The sequence below is a fragment of the Brassica napus genome, chromosome A10 (genome assembly GCF_020379485.1).
Source record: "Brassica napus cultivar Da-Ae chromosome A10, Da-Ae, whole genome shotgun sequence".
Taxonomy (NCBI): Eukaryota; Viridiplantae; Streptophyta; class Magnoliopsida; order Brassicales; family Brassicaceae; genus Brassica; species Brassica napus.
The window spans coordinates 8,981,390-8,993,588 of NC_063443.1; the positions used below are offsets into that span (position 1 = coordinate 8,981,390).

General features: G+C 30.4%; 1 protein-coding gene and 1 long non-coding RNA gene across 4 annotated transcripts; both read left to right on the forward strand.

The window, feature by feature from the left end:
- The first annotated feature begins 1,627 nt into the window (after positions 1–1,627).
- LOC106371281 (auxin-responsive protein SAUR32-like) lies at positions 1,628–2,555 on the forward strand. Its single transcript, XM_013811330.3, has one exon. It carries the CDS (start codon positions 1,896–1,898, stop codon positions 2,286–2,288), a length of 393 nt encoding a protein of 130 aa, XP_013666784.2. The 5' UTR covers positions 1,628–1,895; the 3' UTR covers positions 2,289–2,555.
- Positions 2,556–7,126: 4,571 nt separating this feature from the next.
- LOC106370234 lies at positions 7,127–10,517 on the forward strand. 3 transcript variants are annotated; one of them, XR_007317146.1, is made up of 5 exons: positions 7,127–9,494; positions 9,582–9,768; positions 9,839–9,934; positions 10,031–10,164; positions 10,253–10,517. It is a non-coding gene; the product is annotated as an uncharacterized LOC106370234 (long non-coding RNA). The 3 variants fall into 3 exon arrangements; XR_001274240.3 differs by having other exon boundaries at positions 7,985–9,768; XR_001274239.3 differs by having other exon boundaries at positions 7,987–9,716.
- The last annotated feature ends 1,682 nt before the right edge of the window (positions 10,518–12,199 follow it).

The window sequence follows — 12,199 nt, forward strand, 5'->3', positions numbered from 1 at the left end:
TAGACCTGCTAAGCAAGAAACTTCAAGGAATGGGTATGATTTGGACCTGATTAAGTTTATAGAGTCGCAACTGCAGTATGAAATCTTTAAGTGTTTGAGATACTAAATACGTAGAACAAACATGAGTTTTGTTTTGTACTGAAAGAAGAGTTGTTTGTTTGTTAGTTTCCTTTACTTTTCGGTTTGCTATGTTGACCGACTTTCGTTTGGTTCATTATTTGTCTTATGTAACTTTTTGTTTTAAACTTGATGAGTATCTTATGTCATGTGTTCCACTTAATGAATTTACGAATAAAAAGTTACATATAAATAATAAAATCTTCCAATAAATGAAAATTTCTACTTTAAATTAACATATATTTTGTGTGCTCCCTGGAAAACCACTAAAATGTCATAAACATTTTAAACAAACCTAAAAATAAATAAAAATATGCATCTTATATAATAAAATTCAGCGTTGAAGCAAGAATGTCATTATAACATATTCACCACTTAGATCATAGCATCTGAACACCTAAGTGTTACAAAAGGCTTGGCTTAATAAATCTATAAATTGCTTAACAACATAACCATGAACTAACAATCCTTAAATAGATATCGGCCATGTCCGTTCAAAAAAAAAAAAAAAATAGATATCGGCCATGTCCGTTTCAGTAACACTGCAGTTACGACCACTGACTGATATTTTTCGCAGTATTGGTTGCTCAGTGAACAAAAGAAAAATATATCAAAACCTAAAGAAATCGGCAAACGCATGTGTCGTCAAACTTAACCACAATCTCTTATTTTCTTTCTCTGATGTCTACATCTTTTTGTGAAAGAAAAGTAGTGATTTCTGTCAAAAAGATTCCTCTTCCATTGTGTCGCCAACAATTAACAAGCAATTCCCAGAACAAATGACCATTTTATATAACCAAAAAAACAATATCCCATGCGTTACTTAATATAAAAAACATGAAAGAAAATCAAAGGGAAAATCGAAGCACATATAGCAAACAAGCATAGATGAGGGAATCAAATGCAATGACAATACTCATGCTGAGTAGTTCTATGCGGATTCTTTGTAACAGAGAGAGGTGTCGAGGATATATAAATGTTTGATTCCCTCTCTCTGTTACATACATATTCGCATAGAACTACTCAGCATGAGTATTGTCATTGCATTTGATTTTCTCTCTCTGTTCTATGCGGATTCTTAGTTCATTTACATACATATTCATATTAATTATAAAAACAAAATATATAAATGTTTTTCCTCATTTTCTAACATCTTTGACATAGCGATAGTCTGTGATAATTGTAACTAATTTAAGAGGATGAAGCAATTTATTATCTTCTTTCAAACAAGATAATATAAAAACGAAAACATTTACGTTTTTCTTTCTCGAACATAAACTTCATTTTTTGTATAGATTTCAACTTAAATTAACTCTGTTATGACTATAGGCTTTTAACTCTACTATCATTGAACATAATCTCTTTACCAAAGTATAAATTAAATAGTAAATTTATTTCAGAATAACACATACGATTACGCGCCGGCAAACCACTAGTTAATCAATAAAATCAAAAATATAAGTTAATTAGGAGAAAAAGCCTTAGCGGTGTGCGCGTGAAGCAAAGCCCTAAACCAGTTCATAATATGTATATATACACGCTTATATCTTTCGTTTCCAAAACCATTCTCAAAAAAAAAAAAAAAACATAATATACATCTATGCTTAGCATATCATGAGCAATATCCCCACATCTCTCACCGACTCATCTCTTTCTATCTTTCTCCTCACTATCTCCTCTGCCGTCGACCCTTGGCCCTTTTCTATCTCCGTCTTCTAACATCAACCTCTGCCTTTTCTCCGTTTCATTCAATCTGTAAGAAAGACTCGATCTTTTTAATGGGTTTTGAAGATCAAGAAGAACAGAAACAGAGTCGGAGCCAGATGGTGTTAAAGTTTCACTTTCATGTTCCCCATCTCCACATACACCATCATCATAACCACCATCATGTTCCGAAAGGCTGTGTCGCGATCATGGTCGGACACGAAGGAGATGAAGAAGGTCTACACAGATTCGTGGTTCCGTTGATGTTCTTGAGCCATCCTCTGTTTTTGAGTCTCTTGAAAGAAGCTGAAGAAGAGTACGGATTCAAACACGCGGGCCCGATTACGATTCCTTGCCGCGTCGATGAATTTAAGCATGTTCAGGAGATTATCGACGAGGAGACTCATCGTCGTCATAGTCACGGACACAACTACCACCACCACCACAACCATCCGCCATGTTTCTGAAGATCTGTTGGTTTGGTTTGGTTTGATTTGACATATAATTGGGTACTGGTTTTGGTTTGACTTTCCTTTTGAGATTCGTTTAAGTTATTGCATAATTTTCGTTTGTAGTTAGTGATGATGATGATGAAAAACAAGTAATTGAATGCGAATGCTTCTCATCTATTACGAATGAAATCGTGAGGAGTACGAAATTTCAATTTGTGGTTGTGGGTTAATGTATTTATTTGTTTTTTTTCAAGAAAAGGAATGTAAAATTTCTTTTATATTTTTAATTGATTTTTACACGTTCGGCCGTTGGGCGTGTTACTAATTACATCCGCCATGCCAAGTGTCCCGAATATATTCTGTTGTTTATTTGACAAGTGAAAAATTCAAGAGTAAATTGGGTTAAAAACCTAAAAGAATCAACTAATTAGCAAAATACCTTAAAGAAAAGTTGTGTGGGCAGAAATATGCAAGTAGGAAAGGTGAAATGTATGAACTATCCTTATGTTGCAAAGGAAAATATTAATGCTAGGTCGACCTTACGTGACACGGGATAAGTAGGAAAGTTTTGGCGAATCAGAGGCTGAACAATTCTGATACAACCTTTATATGTTAAGACTACTTACAAATTTACAATTGACATGTTGAATAATTTTTTCAACTGTTGAATCTTTGCAATGGCCCTGTTGAAAAAAATAAAAACATTACGTGGATTGTTTGCTGTTGAAAGCCAAATAAGTGGGATCTACCATAATTTTTGTTGCTTTTTTATTGGTTGTTGATAGTAATTAGATTTTTTATTTTTACCTTTCTTATTATAAGTCATTTATCCTACAACAAATTAATTTATTTATTTTATTACACTATACCAAAATTTATAACTTTTGATGATCTATAAATAGATACTAGTTTTATATGATTTAGACATATACAAAAAAGTATCATAAGTTTTAAACATTTTCAATCAAATTATATTATATTTTTATTAAATATTTCATACAGTTTCAACTCTAACTATTTTTATTTAATATTATAACTATTTGTCTTTTAAAAAACAGTTGTTTATGTTTTAACTGGTATTACTAGTTACAAAATCAAAATGCAAAATATGAAACAAATAAACAGATAACGTGTTGATTTGTTTTTTTATAAAAATCATTATGAAATATAAATATTAGATGTATATGTGGAAGAAAGAGAAGATGATGTGTTAAGATAAAAGTGTAAAATAGGGTGTTGAAAAAACTAAACCAATGGTCTTATAGGTGACATCTACTAAACTTCATATTTTTTGATTATTTTTGGTGGACAAGACCTTTGAAAAAAAAACTTTCCGGTGGACCAAGTGATGTTGAACCTAGAAAAAAAACGAAATTGTTTTATTTTTAACTGTTTAACAATGGACATCTGTGCCATTAAATATGTTAACAATATTAATAAATTATTATATTTTATTAAAAAGTGCTTGACTTCTGTTTGCTAGACATGAAATAAAATGTTCGGATAATAGTCTTTTGCTCATTTGAAATACATAATAATTATATCTCATATTAATTGTCTTACATTTGTTTTATTCGAAGTGAACTAATCTTATAATACGGTTTTGAGATGAGTTGGAAAAATTACAACTACTTCAATTATAGATTGTCTTACATTTGTTTTATCATTGCCGTCTAACCCAATTTACATTACAATTTCCTTCTTTATAATTTGTGTAAATGAAATGATATCAGTCTATGTATTAGTTTTGCCAACTGTTCTTGGCATATGCTTCAAATAGTATATGCCTTAAATCTGTATTGTCTCAAAAATGTGTAAGTTAGGAAGTTAAACAACTATAAAAATCACAATTACAAAAGTAGAGATTGAGGAGCAAGAATACACGTGCCAGCGTCAGCTCCAGGAAAAAGGGGGGCGGGGGGGAAGAGAGTTCGGATTTGCATAGATAATGTAAGAGGGTTTAGAAACTAAAACAAGTTTAGTAGAGGAAAAAGGTGAGTTGTAATACAAAAAAAAATAATTAATATCTTCGACAAGGAAATATAAAAATTCTCTATGGAATTGGACATAGGTGCTTGCACATCGTTTTTCTTCATTGTTAATAACATGACTATGGTTTGAGATCTGAGAACAACAAATGTATATGGAAAGAGAGAAGACTAATAGTTTCTAGGGATAATTGATAGTGGGATAGGAAGAGAGAGAAGTATGAAAAAAGATTTTGAGATTCAAAAAATTAATAAAAGAATAAAGTAAGCAAAAGAGAAAAATTGATGCGGTTTTCGATTTTATTTAAGCAATAGGGGCAACAGAGTCATTACAACTCAGAAAAATAGTGGGGACCATTTGAAATCTGTATATAACTAAATAGACTATAATGTGTGTGTAGAGTGCAAATACTCTAAATTCAACAATATCTTCGATTTACCGGAAAACATTCTATCATGACTTTGATTTGAGATCTTCACGAACTGCTGGGAGATACACTAAAAAAGTTTCTGTCACAAATATATATTCTAAAGATCAAAATGACCAAAATGTTTTATTAAAGAGGTAAATATACATTTATACCCCTAAGGTACTTATCCAAACCTTAGGTTTTAGAGTTAAAGGGTGAAAATTTGAGATTGAGATTTAAAATTTTATAAAATAAAAAATAAATATTAAAAATTTAAAAATAAATAATTTTAAAATAGTTTCAAAAATTATTTTCGAATTAAAAAAAGAAAATTTGAAAAAAATAAAAAAAAATTCGAAAAAAAAATTTTCAAAAAAAAATATTTTTATAAAAAAGTTTGAATTTGAAAACATATAATCTAAAACTATAAAAAAATTATTTTTTATTTTTTTTTAATTTTTTATATATCTAGGGTCTTTTTACCTATTAAATGAAACATTTTGGTCATTTTCCTCCTTGTGGTCTATTTTTGTGACCAAAACTTGAAAATGATCTATTTAAGAGAATTGCCCCAAACTATATCGACCATAATTAGTATATTTTTAATGGGACATCTGGTGATCGAAATTAAGCTAGGTGTAGTTTGGACAGTCGGTATAGATCTAATATAAACACACATATACACTCTGCAAACCAAACTGGTAGCTCCGCGTCCATAAGCATGACAAATGACGGTTGATTTCTTCCACTGCGTGTGAGACTATCCGTTTTTGAATTCTGCATCGTTGGTATATGAATAAGATTTGAGCTGTTGAAACTTCTCTTCAAGAACTCTATGTATTCCAAATAATTTGCAAAGGCTAGTCATTCTTCTGGTTCCAAAACCATCTTCAACAACTCAGAATAATCTGTTGCAAATGTAGCAAAAAATTGTCTAAGATTCCTCATACATTCCATTGCCCAAATGAGAGCTTCTACTCTGAATGAAGTGACGACTGACTCACTCTTGTATTCATTGTTCTCGTTAAACCATCAAAGTACTCCAATGTGCTATACCACCCTTGGCTTGAATAGGTTTCCTGATTTTCCCAAGATCCATTCGTAAAGCATCATCTACCTGGGATATTCGGTATTATCGCTACGACTGGTAATCTAGTATGATCTATTTTCTGTGTAGAGAAATTTGTGCCTCAACCCAAAGTAACGATTCTATCTATCTATTTGAGAGTATCTCTCGGATCAATATCCAAATTGATAAAAAAAATATTGTTTTTTTTCCTTTCCATATATACCATTAGATCTATGCAATGATCTACCAATTCTTGAGAAACCCTCCAAAGAAATGATCCATGTTTGCAAAAAGTGATTAAGTGAGAAAAATATTCGGATTCATTGGAATTCGTGAATGTTCGCAAACCTGGATCGCGGATGAACATTCAAAAAACACATATATTATGGACTCCTCAGGTGCTCCACATCGTGCGCAAATCTTATCCCCTTGAATTCCTATTGTCCTTAAATTTTTCTTAACTGATATACATCCTGATAAGAGTTGGCATAAAAAATGTTTCATCTTAGGTGGGTAACGTACTTTCCAGTAGAAGACCTTAAGCGGAGAGACCAAAGGATCATACTTTGGCAGTATTCTTTCTCTATCCGGATACACTCGTTCTACTTGATATCTAGATTTAACCGTGTATCTCCAATTATTTGTAAAATGCCATCCATCCCAATCTTCTGTATGAATTCGACTTAAAGATATACTTTTAATGATTTTCGCATCTTACGGATCCACCAGAGTTCGAATAACCTGTAAATTCAATGTTCTCGATGTTTCGTCAATGAGAGAATTCACTGTTCGGTCTGGGTAAAGATTGTGTTGATTTTTATTTGTTGATCTCAGGCGAGTGAATGGAAAGCCAAAGATCTTTCCATACTGAGATAGATGATCCTGATCTCATCCTTTTGATTAGTCCTTTGCTAACCAAAAATATAGTATAGACAACACCACGCCAGCCGTAGGATGACGAGTATGATCTAATTAGTTCCATGGATACATTCCTGAAAATCAGACCCAGCAAATGATTATTAGAGATTAATTAATAATTAATTAAAAATTAATTTTTATGTTCTGTATATTTTCGGTTATATATCTATCCATATTATTATTTGATAAGTGAAGTTGCTGATTTTTCACATTTTCCATAATTTTAACCTCAATTATTAATTTTAATAAATAATTTTAGTTATTTAAACGATAACTTATTATTATCTTGTGAAATAATTAAAAAAATATAATCATAATAATTAAATTTATATTAAAATAACTTTATAAATATTAAAATATTATATATCTCCATAAATAAAAGAGACTTTGGTTTCTCCTTATGAAGCCACGTCAACTGGGAAAGATGGGCATTTCGGACACGTACCATCTCTTTTTTTTAAACGTAACTAGATCTGGTTCTGCCCGACCGGGCGGGTGTTTTTTTTCTGTTTACTTAATGTAATTAAATTTTTTTACACCATTATATAATATATCAAAATTTTAATACAAATAATGACAAAAATACATCACATAATACAAATATTGCTGTAACATAATTTGATCACACGGTGGCAACAAAATTGATCATACTGTGATAAGGTAATTTAATTTGGACCACATTTCTATTGAAAACCATTAAAATATGATGAAATAAAGAATTATGAGTTAGTATGATATATGAAATAGATAAATAAGGTATAACTTTTACGGAAATTAATTTTTTCAAAGGCTATGAATAAAATCATCATCCTCTAACAAAATCATTATCCTCTTGATTGATATCACGATGTATGTTTGTTGTTGTTTCTTCGTTTCCATTAGATAAAGAATGTGAAATATTGGTAATATCATCCAAGACAGAACGTGGGGGCTTTCTTCTTGTTCAAAAAAGGATGATTTTGTTTTTCATAATCATATATTTTTAACTTTTGAAAATTTGATAAATTTAATTGTTTGTACTTATTATGTTATAAATTCATATGTTTTTCAGGTTTGATTTCGGTGTGTCTTGTTCAATATGATTAGCCATCATTTTTAAACTATGAGATTGTGTTTTTCTTTTATTGTATTTTTATTTAGTTTATTTGGTAAATTAAATAGTAAAGTATCGGAGGTTTAAGTATATTTGGGGTTTTATTAAATTAAATTATAAATATTTTATTTTAAAGTTGAATATAAAGTTCAAATATTTTATTGAAAGTTTTGAAAACAAATACATTATTTAGACAAACCAAAAATAATAATGAAACTAAGTTACAAAAAAACATTCAAAAATAGGAAGAGATGATTTTGTTCAAAGTCTACTTTATAAAATTCAAAAAAAATACAAATATTATAGAACTAACAGTTTCATCAGCTAAAACCATTTGTAATGTTTCATCAGCGTAAGTGGTAAAAGAATGTGTAGAATGGGTTTGTACTCGGGTAGAATATATAGTAGAGGGACAATACCCTAGTTGAGAATAAATATCTTTGCTTATTTTGCAAGACATATTAGGCGAAATAAATGAAAAGAATATTTTGTTGATTCTGTTTATTGTTTTTGAAATTATGGTAAAATCTTAATGGTTATGATTTGAAATAGGAAATGATAAGATCTTGTGCTTGTTCCGCAAGTGTGTGGGTCAATTTTTTTTAACGCAATACAAAACCCTAAAGTTGAGGAAATATCTTAACCACCCTCGCAAGGCATCTCTTGTTTGCATTAATATGTAGAATACTTTGTTTATTGTGTGTTATTGTGAAACTAACAAAATAGGAGAGAGTAAGATTATTTTAGTGAAATTCGAATATTGTGTTTATTGTTTAGTAGTTATGGATCAAATTTTATATATATCTTCTTTGTTCCGAAATTGAAGGGGAAATCTTGTTTAGAAACAAATTAGTAGATTCCGCAAATGTTTCTATTTTTTTTTCCGAAATCTAAGTAGAAGATTGTTGGGGGAGGGAAAAAGATTTTCAATTCAAAAATATTAGATTTTAATTAATAATAATGATTATTAATTATTTGGACATATAGAAGTCAGTGGAATATTTCATTATAATAAGGTGGTTAAAAATAAGCTACATACACCACCGTGAAATAAAGTGAATTGAAATTGTTCAAACTCATATGAAAATCATTGTTAGTTTTTCTTAGTTTAATTTCTTATAAAGCTTATATAATTTGATGTTCGTGCAGGTTACGTAAGCTAAGGATGGGACTCATATGATGACAAAAAAAAAGGATGGGACTCATATAATAAGGAATGTTACAGTGTTGATATTGCAGGGGAATTATTTATGCTTGTTCCTTTATTTAATAATATGTAATTGTTTGAGTTATTAATAATATGTTTCTTTCTTTTGTAGTTTGTTTGAGTTATTTTAGGAAAACAATTAATATGTGGAAAAGACAATCATTTTTAGTGTAAGATTAATTTAATTCTCAATGGCATTTGACTGTAAATATTGTGTAACTTTTAGGGTTATTATGGGTACTTCTCTTTTAATAATAGAGATTGAGTTGTTGCATGGGAATTTTGTGGGCAATGTGATTTGCTTGGCCCATGACATATTTTGGTGTCTTATCATAGATGCCCATTAGGTTACAAACCTCTCACATCAAAAGTTGTTTCTGGGATTTGAGTGAGACCTCTGGTTCTGTGAAACGATAGACAAATGTTCATGTTCCACTTGCGATTCAGTAACGAATGATAATAATGATATCAATCAAATTAACCCAACACTTATATTCAATTCCTCTTCTCTGCCTTCTTCATCACCACCATTCAATGTATATACAGATCGAGAGACCTTCTTTCATATTTCTGTTTCACACTTTTCATAAGCTAACAAACGGTTAGGAATGGCAACTTCACAGGTTTTTCTCACTGTATTGAAAGCAGATCGGAGCAGGCATACTGTGGTGACAAGGCTCATGCATTTTTGGGAGGCATAGAATGTGAAGAAAGGTGGGGCACTTATGGGTGTCAGTATGGTATTAGTTGATGAGAAGGTACTTGCTATTTCAATTGAAGCTTGAAGCTTTATTCTGATCACATTTAGAGGTAGTTTATCTTCACCACTTCTGATTGCTTTGTTTTGATCGCATGCTATCCTAATTCATGGATCTATTAGCTTGCATAGTCTGAACACCTTCTGAGAAGGCTCGAACTCCTCAAAGAATGGGCGCTTTATGAGTGCAGTCATAATCGTGAAAGGAAGTATCATCTGGTGATAATGCTACTGATAATTTTTTCTTTACATAATTCTTCCTTGCTGCAGTCTTTTCTTTTGTTAATCTTAAGATTTGTTCTGTGGCCATATCAGCAAACCACAGCGTACAAGCTCAACGCTCTATCTCAAGAATGGAGACAGCTCTGTGTGAAGAATATGAAGATCCAGTCTGCGTGTACTGTGCTTGAGACACAAATCGATTTGTTGAAAAGGGAAGCTGCTGAAAGGTGAAGAAAGTTTTGTTATTACCTCTCTGCATCACTCAAGGGTTGTATTGTAAACACAAAACTAAATACTCTTGTGGTTGGGTTTCAGGGGATGGAACATAGAAAGAAAAACTAGAGAGTGCCTAACCACTTCAATTGCTGTGAGGCAACCCCCGAGCAATCCATCCACCATGTCTCCGCTAAAATTTTGAATGTTTTGATGTTCAAATATTTTTTATAGTACAAGAGAATGATTTTATCAGAAACATACTACATTATTAGGTGAATGCGTGTCTCTCTTTATGTAATACTCCCTCTGTTTCTTAATGTTACATATTCTAGTTTTTTCACACATTTTAATAAAACGCATTAAATTTGCATAATTTTTTGTGTTTATCTTTGTTCCATAATTTTAAGCCAATAAAAATTCAGTAAGTGCAATTAAAATTTTTTAAATTTGTAATTAGTTAATAAAACATGTCTTGAAAATGTAAAAAATAGATCTTTTTTAAACAATTTTTTTTTAGGATACGTAATATTAAGGAACAGAGGAAGTAACATTTTATATTTTTTAACACTGTAGCAATCAAAACTTTACACTGTTGGAGGCAGGCCCGACTTTGAAGGTGTGCCCACAGTGCTTTTGCACAGGGTCCAACATTGGTTTTGGTAATTTTTTATAGAATTTAGAGCCCTAATATTTTTAAAACATTATAAGACAGGGCCCAATAATTTTAATGGTTTTACTTTATAATTTTTTTTTAAAAAAATATAGAACTAGCACTAGGCCATCAATCCCTATGAGACGGGCCTGGTTGGAGGCACCAGTTTGTATTAGGTTCTTCGGGCAAAGTATTGAGTCTAAGGTTTAAGAACCACAATAGGAAAAAATCAAAGTATGTCATCCTCCAGGAACTCCTTCAATACCAAGATGCTCTAGCACTTGTGAAGTTGTTTTGTTTAGTTGGCAAAGAACATTGTTTAACATGTGAGGTTATTTCAGACTTTTTATCCACAACTTTAACCGTTCTTATGTTTTCGTATAAGCTTGGATTTATACTTATGAAACAAAGTATGTTCTTCTATTTGTCTATGTAAAATGGCTTTTTTAAGTGGAACTGAAAGTTCATTTATGACTTTGTTTTTCCTTTAAATATGATTTAGTACGTAATGACTCCGTATATGCATTTTTTTTTGACATGTTGTTGGCAATAGTAACCTCATTTTAATATTTGTATCTAAGTCATTTAAAACGTTGTAAAAAAAAAAACCCAGTAAAACTTAACAAGAGATTACAACAAGAAAAAAAAAGTACACACAAGTCACTTACCTAGATGATGATCAAATGGAATATAGAGTTGCTTGAATGTAGATTAAAGTGTCTCGGATGATAGCAACTTTATTTCGGCTCAAATACTCTTCAGTTGTAGGTTCTTCAACAGTTACAATCTCTCCATTATCAGGTTCATGATTTCACTCCATAGTGCTTTCCATGATCACATCATTTTACATATCTAACTAGGTGTTTTTCTGCACATTCATGCACAGTGTGCATCAAATAAAAAATTAAATTAAAAATAAAACTTTATTATTATTTTATTATTTTCTTATGAATATCTTAAAATAAATTTTGATTTAGTTAAACATAAAACTAAGGTAAATTAAAAAAAAAAATTATTTTAAATTATATTGAAAAATAGATATGTATATATTTTAAAATTATAATTTTAAAGAAATTTTTTTATCTATTTCTTTGGATAAAATATATTAAATCAATTGTATAAAATAATTTTTTTATAAAAATTGTATAATTATCAAAAAGTAAAACAAAACAATATTTTTAAAATCATAGATATAAAAAAGAAACTAATGATATTATGATTAAAAATTAGCAGTCCACAAAAGGAATGGATGTCTTGGTGTCGTTGATGTGAACCGTATATTCTATGACTAAATCGTAGCTGGTTCTCTTTTCCTGATAGAATTTCATGTTTTGCGAGTAGAGAACTTTGGAAGCTCGACATAGTCAATACGCCAGTAGAATTCATCATTCAAT